The 19,450-nt window shown below is 46.8% G+C and overlaps 1 protein-coding gene across 2 annotated transcripts in view; it reads left to right on the top strand.

The window, feature by feature from the left end:
• The window catches only part of PSPH (phosphoserine phosphatase), a 46,204-nt gene extending 29,148 nt beyond the window's left edge, over positions 1-17,056 (top strand). For both annotated transcript variants that reach the window (XM_075336326.1, XM_075336327.1), the window contains 4 exons: positions 2,676-2,810; positions 11,796-11,941; positions 13,251-13,399; positions 15,559-17,056. In XM_075336326.1, coding sequence (XP_075192441.1) covers positions 2,676-2,810; positions 11,796-11,941; positions 13,251-13,399; positions 15,559-15,702 — 574 coding nt within the window. In that variant the 3' untranslated portion in view covers positions 15,703-17,056. The remainder of the gene's footprint in view (positions 1-2,675; positions 2,811-11,795; positions 11,942-13,250; positions 13,400-15,558) is intronic.
• Positions 17,057-19,450: the final 2,394 nt, after the last annotated feature.

Raw genomic sequence — 19,450 nt, 5'->3', positions numbered from 1 at the left:
TGTATATGTATGTGTACGTATGTATGTCTGCGTGTGGATGGGGCCCACTGGGACTCTTCCGCCCGGGGCCCACAAAAACCTGGAGCCGGCCCTGGCGGTAATGCTAATATAATCGGCATGAGAATGCTCAGCTTAGTGATTGGTTGCAGTGGCCATATGCGTTGTATTCATAATCTCACTGCTGTAGCTTATCAACAGAGATGGGGAGCAGCAGCAGAGATGCATCATCTGGGCAGGGGAGGGTGCTCTATTTCCAACAGGAACAAGCTGATGGCCATTAAAAAACTGAGACAAAATCTAATAATGCTTTAACAGCAGCTCACTCGGTGATCCCTAGGCACTGGCGGACGACAATCCTTCCATCATTGCACTGCAGCGTAAATGCGTGCGTCCTGCATCCCCTGCACAATCTATGAAGATTGTGCATGATACATGTGCACGATGCTTTTATCAGGGAAACTGTCATCTGGAAACTTTATATTTTCCTTATGAAGGATATCATAAAAATTCTACTATTCAAATCAATTGATACCCATTTAAGAGTCAGTCTTTGATAAAGGGAACCTGTCAGCTGCTACAGTCGCACCCTGGGTGCACAATTGAATCCAAGTATATTTTTGCCTGAAACGCCAGAATAAGGGTTCGTGCGCACGTTGCGTAAATGCATGCATCCTGCGTCCCCAGCATAATCTATGAAGATTGTGCATGTTACATGTGCACGATGCTTTTATGAACGCAGCGATTTGGGTGCTAAAATTTTGACCCAAATCCGTGTGTTCATAAAATGAGCATGTCAATTAATTGGTGCGCTTCGGATGCAGCTCCCACTCTGTCTATGGTGGGGGCAGCATCCAGAGCGCATTAAATCTGCTTTTTTTTGTACAAAATAACTGCATTCATTATGCAGTGTTTCTGCAGCGATTTGACTCGCACATGTGCTGTCAAATAGCTCCAGAAAATTCAGCAGTTACGTGCGCATGAGCCCTTAATATACCTTTTTAAAGGTCTCTTCCATAGCTCGAGACCTGTCAGTCACCTGCAACGGGGCTGAGAGAAGTTGGCGGGGGCATTGCCAGACTAGTAATGTCTTTAGGAAATTGAAACCAGAAGGTTAGGTATTCAGCTCACAGTGTTCCCGGTAAGTCCATAATGCAGGACGGTGCAAGGATTAAAAGGTAGGAGACCACAGCACTACAGGAGGCAGGAGAGGGATCCCGCAACAACATACAAGTACATAAAAGTACGATTTTCATTTAATCCATTAAAAACATGATAAAATCAAGCCAAGATAGGCAGTGTTTCTCTGCTCATCACATCCTAACATGTCTCCTGCTTACAGCCCTCTGCTGTGAAGGAGGAGGGAGCAAGGGAGCTTATAGGCTGTGATGAGCGGTGACACTCCGCCCACAGCCCAGTGACTCCCGGAGACAGGGGCCAGCCGCGGTGATATCCGGTGAGCAGGAAGTTGATGTGACATCACTGGATCCCCAAGGTCACGGAGCCCCAGGGGTCAAGCGATGGGGAAGGGAGATCCGCAATAGCGCAGCTCAAAGGCACTATTCGCAACACAAGGTATTTGAGAGAAACCTTGTTTCTCAACATATCATCGTTGTGGCCAATAATGAATATGGATGAACCGCACCTTTTTAAAGTCTTTGGCTTTTCAGAGAAAAATACACCGGGCTGTAAAGAAGCCTTCAGATTCATGCTGCCTGCAGTTTGGTCAGCATGCATCAGTTATCAAAGACTGACTCTTAAATGGGTATGTATTTATTTTAATAGTAGAATTATTATAATCTTCTCTATCAGGAATATACACAATTACAAGGATTTCTGAACCTTTGTCTTTTGAGTGATTACAAAGCCTGCTTTAACTTACCATATATACTCAAGTATAAGCCAAAGCACCTAATTTTACCACAAAAAACTGGAAAGACTTATTGACTATAAGCCTAGGATAGGAAATGCAGCAGCTAGTGGTAGTAATGTGCCCATACTGTGCCCTGTAGTAATGAGCCCTCTAGTAATGTACCCCATCCTTGTGCCCTGTACTAATGTGTGCCCATCCTTTAGTAATGTCTTAATTCCAGTCCCCGTCTTGTCCCCTATTATGCCATTTTACACGCGCGCACACACACATACACACATTCTCACCTGTCCTCCGTTCCCACGGTGTCCTCCTACCTGCTTCTTGCGGAGCACAGGCATATAGACCCCCTCGGTGATTGCAGCCAGTGTAGGGGCCACCGCTGTTGTCAGGTGAGAATACTTTTTTGTGGGACCCTCACTCAAGTATTAGCCGATAAAAAATGGGCTAAAAATCTTGGCTTGTATTCGAGAATATACGGTAAGTTGTTTTTAAGATGCATGCCATTTTAAAAAGAAAAACAATGCACTGTATATAGATTTAACAAAATAATGGTTATTTCCAACACTCTGAAGGGGTTATATACAGTATGTCCTACATATTGAGCCCAATGTGTGTGTGTGTGTGTGTGTGTGTACATGCAATGTATACATGGCTGCTACAGTTTATGGAGTATAGAGGTTGGGCTCACGTATGTGGCTATGTATACATATCAGGATGGAAATTACCATGTTCTAGCACATTAATTATATGTACTTTGAATAGCGCCCTTTTTTTGCAATGGTTCTTGGGTTTTCTTTTTGCTTAGGACTCGTAAAGCAATGGGAGGATCTCTGACCTTCAAGGCTGCTCTGACAGAGAGACTTGCACTAATTCGTCCATCACGAGAACAAGTACAAGCTTTGATAACAGAGCACCCTCCAAGGCTAACCGAGGGGATAAAGTAAGTTCTCATTTTCATCAAGGTCCATCTAAGTACATAGCGAGATAAAAACAGATGACATTATCAAAAGCTTTGTACTGTTAAATAATGGTATTTTGCCAGAAAGTAAAGGCCCCTTTAGGGGTACTTCACACACAGCGAGATCGCTACTGAGATCGCTGCTGAGTCACGTTTTTTGTGACCTCATTAGCGATCTCGCTGTGTGTGACACTGAGCAGCGATCTGGCCCCTGCTGTGAGATCGCTGCTCGTTACACACAGTGCTGGTTCATTTTTTTATTGTTGCTCTCCCGCTGATAAGCACACATCGCTGTGTGTGACAGCGAGAGAGCAACAATCCTGAATGTGCAGGGAGCAGGAGCCGGCGTCTGACAGCCTGCGGTAAGCTGTAACCAAGGTAAACATCGGGTAACCAAGGTGGTTACCCGATATTTACCTTCGTTACCAGCCTCCGCAGCTCTCACGCTGCCAGTGCCGGCTCCTGCTCCCTGCACACGCTAAGTTAAGCGGTGTGAGCTGGTAACTAAGGTAAACATCGGGTAACCATACCCGATGTTTACCTTAGTTACCAGTGTCCGCAGCTTCCAGACGCCGGCTCCATGCAAGCGCAGCGTCGCTTGCACGTCGCTGCTGGCTGGGGGCTGGTCACTGGTCGCTGGTGAGATCTGCCTGTTTGACAGCTCACCAGCGACCATGTAGCGATGCAGCAGCGATCCTGACCAGGTCAGATCGCTGGTCGGATCGCTGCTGCATCGCTAAAGTGTGAAGGTACCCTTACACACTGAGACTTTCTAGCGATCCTACCAGCGATCCCAACCTGGCCGGGATCGCTACAAAGTCTCTGGTGAGCTGTCAAACAGGCAGACCTGGCCAACGACGCAACAGCGATCCGGACCTGCAGAACGACCTAGCTAGTCATTGGGGACGTTGTAAAGCAGCTTTTTGAAAGGGAAGTCGCTAACGAAGTCGCTGTAAAGGCCCCTTTACACACTGAGACTTTCTAGCGATCATGCTGCACAGCGGGAAACAAAGGACCAAAGAATGGTCCTGAACAATTTGTAGCGATCAGCAACTTCACAGCAGGGCCAGGTCGCTGATGTGTTTCACACACTGCAATGTCGCTGGGGAGGTCGCTATAACGTCACAAAACCGGGTGACGTTACAGCGATGTCGTTTGCGATGTTGCAGTGTGTAAAGCCACCTTATTGGTGACTGCTGGGTGGGTGATAAAATCTTTTTCTGAAATGGGAAATGGTTTTTGTGTATTAGGTGTATATAAATAATGCTGTGATAATTACTGAGTTCTCGGAGGTCAACGTGCATCATGTGATTTTCTTTTCACTATTAATAAGGAAATCATGGGTTAAAAAAGAGAATTTTGTTTACTTACCGTAAATTCTTTTTCTTATAGTTCCGTCATGGGAGACCCAGACCATGGGTGTATAGCTACTGCCTCCGGAGGACACACAAAGTTACTACACTCAAAACGTGTAGCTCCTCCCTCCTAGCATATACACCCCCTGCTAGCCAGTCCTAGCCAGTTTAGTGCAAAAGCTGAAGGAGGACATCCACCCACAAGTAGAGAGAGAGTAAAACCCGGAATAACCGGAGCCTCTGTCTACAACAACAGCCGGTGAAGACACCCGGAACAAGAAACTTGCCAACAGGCAATAGGGAGGGTGCTGGGTCTCCCATGACGGAACTATAAGAAAAAGAATTTACGGTAAGTAAACAAAATTCTCTTTTTCTTTATCGTTCCTATGGGAGACCCAGACCATGGGACGTCCCAAAGCAGTCCATGGGTGGGAATAAACAGACAACTGAGAAGCAGGAAAACCCAACTTCACAAATGGGCGACAGACACCTGAAAGATGCGTCTGCCGAAGCCCGCGTCTGCCAAAGCAAGAGCATGCCTTGGATAGAGCTTCGAAAAAGTATGCAGACTAATTCGAGCTGCCGTCTGACAGACCTACTGAGCCGTAGCCTGAAAGCCGAAAAGGCACCTACAGGTCTGATCAAATGTGCTCTGATCCCCAGCGGGGAAGGCACTTGAGTACACTTGTAGGCCTCGGAAATGGCCGACCTAAGCTAACGAACAAGGGTCGGCTTAGATGCAGAGAGACCGCTATGCTGACTAGCAGTCAGAACTAGAGAGAGGTGCACCGCCTAATAACGGCGGTGCGAGACACCTAGATCCGGGGCGCCCGCACCAGATCCAGGATATGCAACGCTTCCTCAAGCGATGAAGAGGAGCCGGACAAAAGGAAGGCAGGAAAATTGCCCCGGATAAGGTGGAAGCAGTAACCACCTTAGGGAAAAAAGTCCGGAGTCGGACGGAGACCACCTTGTCTTGATGCAAAAGACCAAAAAAGGGGGTGACTCAGAGAGAGTGCAGCCAGAACTCCCTGGCAGGAAATTATAGCCACTAGAAAGACTACTTTCTGTGAAAGATGAAACAAAGAAACCTCCCTAAGAAGCGCAAAGGGGGGTTTCCGGGAACCGGGAGGACCGGATTAAGGTCCCAGGGCTCCATAGACCGCCGGAAAGGCGGAATGATGTGAGACGCGCCCTTAAAGGAGCGCACCGGAGCCAGCCGGACGATACGCCGCTGGCACATACCGACAGAACGGAGACCTGTCCCTTAATGAGGGATAGTCGTAGCTGTAGACCGGACTGTGGAAGGGACAGGAGGGTCGGCAAGGCTAAAAAGGACACCAAGGAGCTCGAGTCATAGCGGAGATGACTTCAGGAAGGATACCAGAAGTCGCCAAGATCCAGGACTCAATAGCTACGCCGTCAATCCGAGAATCCAGAATTCTGACGGAAAAAACGGACCTTCTGAGAAAAGGTCTGGACGGACCGGAAGATGCCATGGCAATCCAACGGACAGAAAGAGCAGGTCAGGATACGAAGCCTGCCTGGGTCAGTCTGTAAGAGAATGACCCGACGGCCCCCTTCCCTGATCTTGTGCAGGGCTCTGGGCAAGAGGTAGAGACGAAGCTGGGATCAAACATGAACCAGTGTGTCTACCGCAAAACCTGAGGATTGTGGACCACGGTTGGACAGCTGAAATAATCTGCCCGCAGTTTTGACATCTAGGATGTGGGCTGCGGATACGGTGGACTAGGAGTCCCTTGTCCAGTGAAGAATGTTGAGGCGCCAAGATTGCCAGGCGGCTGAGTGTCCCGATCTGGAAATTGATGTAGGAAAACGCTGTAACGTTATCCGACTGAACTCGAATGTGCCTAGCCGCCAACAAATGGTGAAGGCTTAGAGAGCTAGAATACAGCTCTGATTTCTAGCCCATTGATCTAGAGGGCTGATTCGGACAGAGTCCAAGCGCCCTGCGCTCCGCGGTGGAGATATAATGCTCCCAAGGCGGAAAGACCAGCACCCTGGTGAGAATCACCTGGGACGGGGCCAGGAAGGAGCGTCCCTGAGACAGAGTGGTCGAAACCACCCCTGAAAACGAGCCCCAGGTCAGTGGCAAAGCCACCACCCCGTGGAAGGAGGGAGTTCGCGTGTACAGCGGACAACATCCAGTCTCAGAGGGCACAGGAGAAACTGGGCAAGGAATCGCTTCCATTGACGCCACCGTCTGACCAGCACCTGTATTTGGTGTCTGATAGAACGACGTCGACCGCCAGCGGAGGGACTACTTATCGACTAAGAGCGGCTTCACAAGAGCCGACAGTCTCGAATTGCGTCCTTGAGAGCCTCTGGTTCGAAGTCAGAGTGGACTTGAACAGAATGACAAGCCACCCGAATAGGTTAGAGTGGCGAGAGTAAGCGAAGTACTCTGCTAAGAGTCTGCACTGGATGAAGGCCTGAGAAGAAGGCCGTCTAGGGCAAACGATCACTGTCAATCCCTAGGGGTGCAGGACCCTAATCACAGCAGCCCTAATGAGAATACTCGAGGGGCCGTGGCCAACCCCAAGGGAAGAGCCACGAATTGGACCACTCTGATGGCAAAACGCAGTCAACGCTGGTGTGAAACTGCGATTGACCGTTGCAGAAAAGCATCTCTGATGCCGAAGGCTGCGAGGGAATCTCCTTGGGTTCTTGATTGATCCGGTGAAAAAAACACACGGAACAAGACCGAGACTCCATGTGAAAACGCCACACCTGACCATGCTTGAAAAGCTAAAGATCCAGGTCGGAAGGCACCGCCCTCTTCGGGGACTAGAAATAGATTTAAACAAAAATCTCAGAACCGTTCCCAGTCGGGATTCGGTACAATTACTCCATTGGCCTGCAAGAAATGCCACGGCCTATGAGAAGGCGGCGGCCTTGGAGCCGGGAGGAGGTAACAGAAAAAATCTGTTTGGCGGGTGGACAGAACTCCATCTTGTAGCCATGGGAGATATAATCCCACCCCCACTGAACGGAGACGTGTTAGAACCATACGTCGCCAAGTGGAGAGAGCCTGCCACCGACTAGGAGGAGGTTGGCGTGGCTAGATAGCTCGGAGGGAGCTGACTAAGTGGCAGCATCTCCTGCGGTCTTCTGAAGACGCAGCTTCAAGCCAATTGGTTCTATGAACCTAGGCCGAGCTAGAGGACGATCAGATGGAGGAACGGAAACCACCGAAACCTCAACTGATTCCTGCCCTGGACAGGTTCCCTGGTTTAGGTTTGTGGCAAGGAAGAACTCTCCCCGCCAAGAGCTTCCTAAATTTCATCCAGTCGGTTCCGAAGAGACTGGTCCCACCAAAGAGGAGCCCAGCAAGGAACCTCTATAGAGGCATCTGCCCTCCATTTCCGAAGCCACAGGAGCCTGCGGACAGCGGGGAAAGTAGCCAAGACCACCGCCGTGCGGTGTCCAGCATGGCAGACCTAGGCAGAGGATGAAAAGAATGAAGTCTGGAAGTTCAGGCAACCGTTTTGGGCATAGGGTCCCTGTGAATGCATCTCCTCTGAGGAGCCATCAGCCACTGACATAACGGTCCGGGCAGAGCCACCTGAGGTGAATGAGCCCACTTCTTGACCACTATTGGTGGACAGGGGAAACACAGTCCTCAGAATCACGCTTCATGGGAAGCGACTGTCAGAGCGGACCCTGGGCTGGTCACAGGGACCTGAAAACCGGAGTGGTTAAGGAACACACGTTGTGTTCACCTAGATAAGGTAACTCCGGCGGATTGAGGTCCAGTACAAAATTAATGTACCGTGGGATCCTTATAGAGGTGCCGTCAGCCACTGATACAACTATCCGGGCTGAAAGTCTAGACACCGGAGTGGCCACCCTTGGCGAATGAGTACACTCCTTGACCACCTCTGATGGGAGGGGGAGACAGGCAGCAGAACCCCGTTGTGGGATCTGCAGGACAGGCTGTGGGCTTGGACGCCTGAAAACTGGAGTGGTTAAGGAACACACTCCTCGTCTTGTTAAAGGTATACTGATGCCTTACTGCCAGCGGGGAATACTCCCCTGATACAGGCGGAAGGAGGTCCAATACAAGTATAATGGACGCAATCCAATCAGTCGCATCCGCGTCACCTACGGACGGATCAAAGTACCTAAAGTAGCGTCCGTGACATCCTCCTCGTCCAATGAGTCAGCTCGTAATCGGAGCTGCGGGACGGGGAGGACAGGGGACCCTGCGTCTCCCTGTCAGGAGGACGGGGTCTGAGAGCTTTGCTGAGCGAGCAGAAAACGCCCTGAGAAGGGGGCTGCATGCTCAGCAGATGCCGGGACAGGCTGACCCCAGGAAAAAAGATTCCCCCAGGGGTCAGCCATCGACCGGAGCAGCTGGAGGGACCCTGAATGAGCCTCCAAGCTGAGGGGCCACAGTGGTTATGAGCTCGGTACAGCCGTACGAGACTACCAGCAGTGGATACTAAAAACAGCCTGCAGCCTCGCTCTGTGAGACATGCTGCAGAGGTGGGGGGCTATGTCTAGAATGTCTAGAATACCCAAGACAGGGGTCAGCCTGGGGAGACTCCAGGCAGAGGCACCACATAAGGACCATTACAGTGTGGGTCCGTGCCGGTTCAGGCAATATGAGTTTACATGCAGAACATGTAGTATACAGCCTTGGAGCTTTGCTCCTAGTGTGAGACATGCTGCTGAGGAGGTTCTATAATAAAGAATTAACTCCCTCAGAATGCCGTGATCGTGTATAAACGTGCACAGCCAGAGGTTGTGACTTATCAGGCCGCTATTGTGAGTGCCCCCTCAGGTTCCAAGCCTGGACCCCCAGCCATATATCCACTCCCTCTGCTGCAGAGCAGCCAGCGCCGATCAGCGTACTTAAGAACGCTGAGAAAATGGCGCCAGAGTGAGGGGGGGAGGGGCGGGGGTTAACCTAGGAGCGGGAATCGGAGGGCTAAGGCATGTACAGGGGAGGGAATCATCTCCTAAAACGGAGTGTCGTCCCCTGTGCAGAGCGGCCGGCGGGCGGCGCTGCAGTGTCCCCTTGCATGAGTAACATGCAGGGGAACAAAACGAAACTAGGCCGCGGCTGAAGCCGGGGCCTAGAGTTATACATGCGGCCGAAAATCAGGCATCATCGGCGCGGTACTCAGTAAAAACTGAGAAACCGGCCGGAAAAACTGTAAAGAGCAGCATTATCAACATAAATCACTGTCCCCTCAATAAATCCACATTGTAGAAGGACCCTTGAACAACGTCTCTATACTTAGCTTTGAGACGCAGGGTCCAATCCCTGGTGGGGTGGGGGTCCAGTGCTCCGTCCAGCAGGGTCCTGCCAAAGGGCTGCGGATGGAGGCCGGTCTCCTGCAAGGCAGTGAGAACCGTGTTGGCTCTAACTTCAAGCCAGAGCCCATAAGGGATGGTGAAGGAGCGCGGCATGAAGGGATTTCTGCCCTGAAGTCAACCTTAACAGCACTGCCGCCAGGGGAGTGTGAAGGGACATGCCGGGGGTCCAGTGGACCCGCTTTTCTTCCAAATCTTTAGAAAAAATGAAAAATCAAAAAAGGATGCATGTGTGTGTGTTATCCTCCTGACACAAAGCTTGAAAACTGGCTAGGACTGGCTAGCAGGGGGTGTATATGCTAGGAGGGAGGAGCTACACGTTTTGAGTGTAGTAACTTTGTGTGTCCTCCGGAGGCAGTAGCTATACACCCATGGTCTGGGTCTCCCATAGGAACGATAAAGAAAAAATATGTACACACGAGTCACTCAGCAGAATTGTGGAATTCTCTGGCAGAAAATGTTTAGGAAATTGGAAAATTGCATGTTGCATCACTTTATTATAAAATCATGTATCTATACAAGCCTGTGTACTAACCAGGTCAGCAGGGAGAGAAGGGTTAATTTCTGACATACAACATACTGTAAGTAACAAAGAAAAGAGTCCGGCGATATTCATACTGTGCCATTCCACTTCTTACTTGTATCATAGAAGTAGAGCAACAAATTTACCAGCGGTGCGTCACATGATGGAAACCAGCCGCCTCCAATGAATCCCATTAACTGTAATACATGCAGCACTATTTTTGTCTGGTATTTTTATGGAATCTGTTCTGGACATTGGAGTGAGCTGCAAATGTGAACAGAGTCTTAGGCAGCATTACTACTACAATAGTAAGGCTATGTGCGCACGTTGCGTACTGTCCCTGCAGAAATTTCTGCAGCAATTTGAACAGCACATGTGCGCTTCAAATCGCTGCAGAAACAGTCCGTAATGGAAAAAAAAAAAAAAAAAAGCCGATTTCATGCGCTCTGAGTGCAACCCCTCCCATAGACAGAGCGGGCGTTGCATGCAGAGCGCAGGAAAGAAGTGACATGTCACTTCTTAGAACGCGCGCTTCGGGCAGCAGCCGAAGCGCTGCGCTCTAATACGCCACGTGCGCACGTCTCCTGCATAATCTTCATAGATTATGCAGGGGACGCAGGACGCATGCAGTTACGCTGCGGTGCAGATCGCAGCGTAACTGCATGCAATTACGCAACGTGCGCACATAGCCTAACAGTAATCTCAAATATATGTGGACACCATCTAGGCTAGGCTACAAGGCCAAAATTGACTTGTGGTCTGGTGTTCTGTTCAAATTTATAGGTTGTTAATAAGTCACGTATGAACACCGACACCACAACCATTCATTGAAAAATGGACTTCTCAAAGAATATGGCCATATGCCGAAGATTGCTATGAAAATCGGTCACTGGAAATCCTAATATATGGACAGTCTTGTGAACGAGGGGGTGGGTATTAGTGTAGCATGTGTCCACCTCTACAAAAGGAAACAAAGTAAATAAACAGTAAAAATGTATAGGACCTCAGTCAGTTGGAAAATTACCAGAAATTGCGATGATATCAGCGGAAATTGCGCAGCTACGGTATTTCATCTACAATGGCATTGAATGGTGCTTCATTGTGTATCGCTTTCCACCAATATTCAACCAAGTGCCCGGGCAATAAATCCAGTGATGTACCTTTCATTTTCGTTTGTATCATGGACAGATCTTTCGCCCAAAAATATATTACGGCTAATGCGGCCTTGACCGACACTTTTGTGCGAGATTTTCTGTCCACAGCTAACGTAGCAAAGAAAGAGCGCAACTTGTTCCCCTGTGCGGCGCCACATATTTCTCCTTGAACTAACGCATTATTTGCACATTGGAATTTCTTACATTTAGTGCAACAACAGAAATACATCGACTGACTGAGGTAATTTCTGGTAATTTTCCGACTGACTGAGGTCTTATGCATTTTTACTGTTTATTTACTTTGTTTCATATTGTAGAGGTGGACAGGTTTTGTTTGTAGAGGTGGACACCATTTTGTAGAGGTGGACACCATTTTGTAGAGGTGGACACATGCTACACTAATACCGAGGAAGTGTTAGAGAGGTTTTACTTATAATTTTCAATATGTGTCCAATTAATGAAGCCCAGGGGGCATTTATATACCAGGAACCTGACGGCCAGGCAATGCTAATTGGGCACTCTCACAGACATGAATTTTCTTAATCGCGTCTCTGGTACCAAATACATATTTTATGATCTATTTCTTTTACAGAGACCTGGTTCACAGGCTGCACCAGCGAGGGGTACAGGTCTTCCTCATATCTGGAGGATTTCGGAGCATTGTGGAGCACGTAGCCGCAGAGCTGGACATACCACTATCCAATGTGTATGCAAACAGGCTCAAGTTTTACTTCAATGGTAAGTCATGTGCCCACTTCAGGGAACACATTGTGTTTAGTCGGCTTTACACAAGTTCTCCTTGTAATCTGATTCACTAACATTAACTACATGGCTTGCATTGCATTCCCAACATTATAAAGAATAAAAGTGCATTGTAGCAATAGTGTATGGATTATTATAGACCTATATAAGAAAATGAGTCAGAGATCCACCAATAAGTTGAATGCAAAAAGATTTAATTTATTAGACATAAAAAATTAGCAATATGCAGTACAGACAACACAAAAGGTGCTCAGCGAGGATTTCAAGTAGGAGGGACACAACACTGCAGGATACAGCTGCATAAATAGGGTGGGTGAGTGTAAAGTGCATGTGCATAATAGCAGCAAAAAGGTTAAGTCCAGTGTAATGTATAGCCATCCAGGCCCACCGCTAGAGGTGAAGTGCACTCATAGTTAGATATAGATAATTAAAGGGCCAGGAGCATCATGTAACACAGCACTCACCCATAGTCACCCAGTATCCAGCAAGGTAAGTTCCCTCCAAGACCCCCATTACTTCAATGGTAAGTCATGTGCCCACTTCAGGGAACACATTGTGCTTAGTCGGCTTTACACAAGTTCTCAAGAATAAAAGTGCATTGTAACAATCGTGTATGGATTGTATGGAAAATTAACTGAACGGAAAAGATATAGGAATGTTTCTTCATGGATTTCGTCCCTTTTTGGAAAATTAAGAGTGCAAAATGCTAATAGTAATATTTAACATCTTCAGAAAAAGATGTTCAGGACTCTGGTCCAGCAGCGATGAGTGGCATGGGCGCTGGACCAGGCTCCCTTGAATCCCTTTGCGGAACTATTTTCATCATGTGACTTGTTGGGGTGATTAATTTCTTACACAAATATAAAATGCTAATTGACACAGAATTTCTGATTTCTGATTTTTTTTTTGATATCCAAAGTTTTCTATGTTGATTATATTCTTTTTGATGAAAAAATCGGCTCTGCACGCAGCACTTTCTTTCTTGTCAAAAGTAGGACACCATGACCGTTCATGATGAATCCCATTATAATTTGATATAATCCATAGAGTTATTGTCAGTCATGTTCAGTGGCTTGCGGCAGCTGCTATAAACAGATGGCACAATATATATGTGAACTGAGCCCTAGAAGAACAAATAAGAACAAAAGGTATAAGTGGAACTCCTTATCTCTTGTATATTCCATGTATGTATCATCAGGGAGATATGACCATTAGATGAGACACAAGCTTAAATCATGTATTCCTACTTGGCTTTCTCTAACCTCGTCTTGTCTGTATTTTTAAGGAGAGTATGCTGGATTTGATGAGACACAGCTGACGGCAGAATCTGGTGGTAAAGGAAAAGTGATTGGCTTATTAAAGGAGAAATATGGCTTTAAGAATGTAATAATGATTGGAGATGGAGCTACTGATATGGAAGCCAGTCCTCCTGCTGTAAGTATTATTTCACATTGGGATGATGCTATACACCACACATTCATTCATTAAGTAGACCATACCAAGCGGTGATCTTTATTCCAGATTTTCTTACACCCCTTCTTAATAAAGAAATCCAAAAGTCCAAGGCATCGAATATTCAAATAATACATTATTTGTACTTATTTTATTATGATAAAAAAAATCCTCCCGTCCCCCCCCCATACACATTAGATGATTATTGGCAGAACATGTAGAATTGGTGGAGGAAGGTTGAACTAGATGGACCTAGGTCTTTTTTCAACCTAAGTAACTATGTAACTAAATGGTTTGGCTATCGCTCCTGTGGTGCCATGCATGTCTTAGGGGTACTTCTCACATAGCGAGATCGCTAGCAAGATCGCTGTTGAGTCATGGTTTTTGTGACGCACCAGTGACCTCATTAGCGATCTCGCTGTGTGTGACACTGAGCAGCGATCTGGCCCCTGCTGTGAAATCCCTGCTCGTTACACACAGTGCTGGTTCATTTTTTTGACGTTGCTCTCCCGCTGTGAAGCACACATCGCTGTGTGTGACAGCGAGAGAGCAACAATCCTGAATGTGCAGGGAGCCGGCGTCTGGCAGCCTGCGGTAAGCTGTAACCAAGGTAAATATCGGGTAACCAAGCGAAGTGCTTTGCTTGGCTACCCGATATTTACCTTGGTTACTAGCGTCCGCCGCTCTCAGGCTGCCAGTGCCGGCTCCCTGCTCTCTGCACACGTAGCCAGAGTACACATTGGGTAAATAAGCAAAGCGGTTTGCTTATTAACCAGATGATTACTCTGGCTAGGAGTGCAGGGAGCCAGCGCTAAGCGGTGTGCGCTGGTAACCAAGGTAGATATCGGGTAACAAAGCGCTTGGTTACCCGATATTTACCTTAGTTACCAAGCGCAGCATCGCTTCCACGCGTGGCTGGGGGCTGGTCACTGGTCGCTGGTGATATCTGCCTGATTGACAGCTCACCAGTGACCATGTAGCGACGCACCAGCGATCCTGACCAGGTCAGATCGCTGGTGGGATCGCTGGAGTGTCGCTAAAGTCTGACGGTACCCGTAATCCCCACTCCCACCTCCCAGTAATAATTAATCCTTAACTCTTGCAACAATCAATTGTCCAGGGCTTCCATACACATTAGACTGTTGGTCGAGCCAACCGTTCTCAACGAGATCAGCTGACATTAGTCTAATGTGTATAGGAGATTTTACAGTGACTTTTTGGCCATGATGGCCTCTATCAAGCATAACAATTCTTGATGAAGGCCAATATAGCCGTAATGATGATTGCTTGTGTCTTATCGACTGAGTAGGAGATCAAAACCAAGTTGCCATGAAGTAAGTAATAGTAATGGTGCATGGGACACTTTTCTATATGCATATGAGAAGAGCCACACACAAAACTGAAACGTAAAACCATAGATGTTAGCATTAGACTTCAAAATAGCGCAGTGACTTTGAATATTGAGCTCCTGGTATAATTTGATAGCGAGGCTTTTTGCTATTTATATGATGTAAAGCTGCAGATCTTATATTCAGGCCATGGCAAGTCCTGATGCCTGCAGAATTTGTGCGCTCTGCATGCTGCCTCTCCCTATAGACAGCATGCAAAGCGACATGTCACTTCTTAGAATGCACGCTTCAGGCAGCAGCCGAATCGCTGCGTTCTAATACGCCACGTGCGCACGTCTCCTGCACAATCTTCATAGATTGCAGAACGCAGCGTAACTGCATGCAATACGCACACGTGCGCACATAGCCTTACGCTGCTTGCCCAGATCAGTCAAGATCACCTTATTTTTCCTGCAGTTAATAGAATAAAGGTTGCTGCAGCCCTGTATTCCAGTAAAACAGCTTAAGCACTAACCCATTTCTTAAGAGAATGATTTCTCTCCATTTTCAGAAGTATTCTGGTAACTAATCTGCTACAGAGAGCAGTTTTTCTGTTAGACATACAGAAAGAATCTGCCTTTGAGCAGTTTCACAAGGACTCGCCTTTAAACTTGACCGGGTCAGCGGGTTTGTCTGGAATTTCTAAACTACACACTATCCCTGAAGCTTTTACCCTCTTATATGATGCCTGCTATAGAATATTGCTTTGATTTGTGATCCATGCATATATTTATTAAGCCATTTCCATTTTAGGATGGTTTCATTGGATTTGGAGGAAATGTCATCAGACAACAAGTAAAGGAAAAAGCCAAGTGGTACATCACAGACTTCGAGGAGCTCCTCAGGGAACTCGACGGGGACAGCATCAAAATGAACCACAATGAAATAATTGACTAACCGTGCTCACCCACGGCAGATTTTGTAGAAACAAAGCAGCGTTTGTTACATTGTTGTTTTCATTGCACAACCCTTTGTAAGAATGAAGGGTTAGTAGATATTTTATTGTACTTTTATGTACCCTTGCTGTACATTTTAGTAGAAATATTATTTAACTTTTAGAATTTTTATAAATTGCCAGTCTTTGGAAGAAAGACTAACTGGTATCTTTTTCTTTTTTAGATTTATTTTATAATGGTAGAGTACTGTTATCTTATACCATTCCACAGGGTAGGAATGCTTGTATACATTTTTTTTGGGGCATCTACAGATGTGGCCAAAGGTTTTAAGACTGACACATAATCTGATTATTATAAACTTTCCTGTTTCAGTGTTTTTAGATCTTTTAGTCAGATGATTCTAAGTTTACTGAAGTAGAATGGGTTTTTAATGTTGATTCTCATTTTTCAAGACTTCTGTAATTCACCCTCACATGCTGGATATCAGCTTCTGGGCAAAATACTGACTGATGACAACCCATTCTTAGGCCGGTTTCAGTCATCCGTGTTTCAGGTACGTGTGACATCCGTTTTTAACACGGGTGCCACACGTACCATGTTATTCTATACTGTTACTCACATGGCCAAGTTTTCACAAGGACCGTGTGACCCCTCGAGACCCCGCATGCGCATATGGAGACATGTCCGTTTTTTCTCCGGCAGCACGGGTGTCACACGGATTGCACACTGATGTGATCCATGTGACATCGTTGTGATACATACCGGAGAAAACACTGGTCTTTTGGATAAAAAGATTTTCTATATTTACCTGTATCCAGCAGTGCTGTCTTCGGCTCTGTTGCCTCCCGATTCTGACCCTCGCTCATTATATTCATTGATTATTTACTCCACTGAGGAGCTGGAAACCAGAGCATCGCTGGGGACTTCAGTGTCAGGGACCGCATCGCTGTGGACAGGTGAGTATCCAGGTGTGTGTGTACGCACACCTGGAAGCCAGAGCATTGCGCGGAGAGCACCAGGGACAGCATCCTGGAGGACAACATTGCCATCGCCGGTGACAGTTGAGTATTCAGCAAGCAAGCAGTGTGTGTACAGTGACGTCCAGGAGGGCATCAAAGTTCCCAATGAACTCTGATGAACTCGTCAAGTCACCGTTCTGACACCCGCTGTAGCGCAGGTGTCGCAGGGGTGTCATCAGAGTTCATTGGGATCTCCACTGACCTCCTGGACTGCACACACACTGCTTGCTGAACACTCACCTGTCCCTGATGCTGTCCTCGGAGATGCTGTCCCCAGCGATGCTCCGGCTTACAGCTCCTCAGTGCAGTGAATAATGAATGAATATAATGAGCGGCGGACAGAAGCGCGAGGCAGCAGAGCCCAAGAAAGCAACACTGGATACAGGTGAATATAGAAAATCTTTTTATTTCAAAGACCCGTATTTGCTCCGGTACGTGTCACACATATGCAAACACATGTCACACGCGTGACATACGCCTGACACACGTATGACACACATATGACCATAACCATGCGTGTGGCTTGTACCTGATTAAACATGGACGTCTGAAACCGGCCTTATAATCAGAACTTGGAGTTTATCACAATTTCTTTGTTTTTTTGTGCCCACCTGCGTTTTGAGGATTGATCACAGGTTGTCAATAGGATTGAGAACTGAGTAGTTTCCTGGCCATTGACCCAACATTTCAATGTTTTGTTCACTGAACCACTAAGGCTACTTTCACACATCCGGTTTGAGCACTGCGGCTCAATCCGGCTGTGAAACCTATGCAACGGATGCGGCAAAAACACCGCATCCTTTGCATAAGTTTTTACATGCGGCCCGTCCGTTTTTTTCCGGTTGCGGCACGCTACTGAGCATGCGCAGTGGGAAAAAAAATGCATGTGGCGACCGGATGCGTTTTTTCCGCATCGTGCCGCATCCGGCGTTCATAGGCATGCATTGAAAAATGCGCCGCAGCGGCCGGATGCGGCGCGATGCGGGTTTTTTTGCCGGAGAAAAAATGTTGCAGGGAGCGTTCTATCCGGCCGCGGCATCGGCTAAATCTGCCGCATGCGGCAAAAACCGGACCGAACGCAAGCCCCTGCGGCACAATACGGCACTAATGTAAGTCTATGCAAAAAAAAAACGCAACCGGCGTTACAAAAACCGGTTGCGGTTTTTCTGCAGAACGCCGTATTGTGCCGCAGAGCAAAAACCGGATGTGTGAAAGTAGCCTTAGGGTATGTGCGCACGTTGCTTTTTACCTGCTTTTTACCTGCTTTTTTGCTGCTTTTTCTTCTGCGCTGTTTAATGCCAAAATGGATGTGTTCTTCTATTCAAGCAAAGTCTATGGGAATTTGGGTTTCTTGTTCACACTATGTTGTTCAAAATGCTGCCTTTTTGAGGCAGAACTTTGGTCAAAAACTCAGCTTTTCAAAGAAGCAACATGTCAATTGTTTTTGCCATTTGGGTTTTGCACTGCAAAGCTGAGTTTTTGACCAAAGTTCTGCCACAAAAAGGCAGCATTTTGAACAACATAGTGTGAACAAGAAACCCAAATTCCCATAGACTTTGCTTGAATAGAAGAACACATCCATTTTGGCATTAAACAGCGCAGAAGAAAAAGCAGCAAAAAAGCAGGTAAAAAGCAGGTAAAAAGCAACGTGCGCACATACCCTTACTTAATTGTTTCAATACCATTTTTTTTTTTTTTTTTAATTTACGGCAGTTTTCTTAGGCAAAATTGTGAGTGCACCCTGACCCTTGGATGTAAAGCAACCTCACACATGAATGGTCTCAGGATGCTTTACTGCTGGCAGACACAGGTCTCATGGTAGCGCTCACCCTTTCTTCTCTGGACAATCATTCTTCCAGATATCCCAAACAAACTGACAGTGGGCCTCAGAGAAAATAACTTTACAACAGTACTTCTGGCAAAGTTATTTTCTCTGATAAAAAACCCCTTCAGACGAGATTTTGCCCAGGACAAACTGCAGAATCTTGAAAAATAATGGTCAGTACTATAATTGAGTCTTGATGCATTTATCAATAAAAGTATAAAAACTAATGAAATGCTTAGGCTCCTTTCATATTGCGTTTCAGTGGCTCTGTTGGGGCATATGTCCAAAATCCCGCCCCTTCCCGCCCACAAAACATGTTTTGGATGTATGCGCCTACAGGGCCATTGACTATAATGGAGCAGACAGAGCAAGCGTATGCTCTGTCTTGCACCACTTTCGGGTGTATACGCTTTTTGCAGGCAGACACTCGAATGTAGTCTGCTACATCTGGGCATCCGCCTGCAGAAAGCGTATACACCCGAAAATGGTGCAAGACAAAGCATACGCTTGCTGTGTCTGCTCCATTATACTCAATGGCCCTGTCGGCGCATACGTCCGAAACACGTTTTGTGGGGGGAGGGGCGGGATTTTGGACGTATGCCCCAACAGAGCCACTGAAACGCAATATGAAAGGAGCCTAAGCATTCCATTAGTTTTTATACTTTTATTGATAAATGCATCAAGACTCAATTATAGTACTGACCATTATTTTTCAAGATTCTGCAGTTTGTCCTGGGCAAAATCTCGTCTGAAGGGGTTTTTATCAGAGAAAATAACTTAAAAGCAATGTGAAAGGGGCCTTATTATTCTTCAATAATCATAGAAATATCTGAATAAAAGATCTAAAAACAGTCAATCAGCAAACTTTGGGAAAGACATAATTGGTGTTTAAAACCTGTAGCTGT

This window comes from Anomaloglossus baeobatrachus, chromosome 2 (assembly GCF_048569485.1).
Source record: "Anomaloglossus baeobatrachus isolate aAnoBae1 chromosome 2, aAnoBae1.hap1, whole genome shotgun sequence".
NCBI lineage: Eukaryota > Metazoa > Chordata > Amphibia > Anura > Aromobatidae > Anomaloglossus > Anomaloglossus baeobatrachus.
The sequence above is the reverse complement of the archived record's forward strand: the minus strand, read 5'-3'. Positions and strand labels throughout refer to the sequence as shown.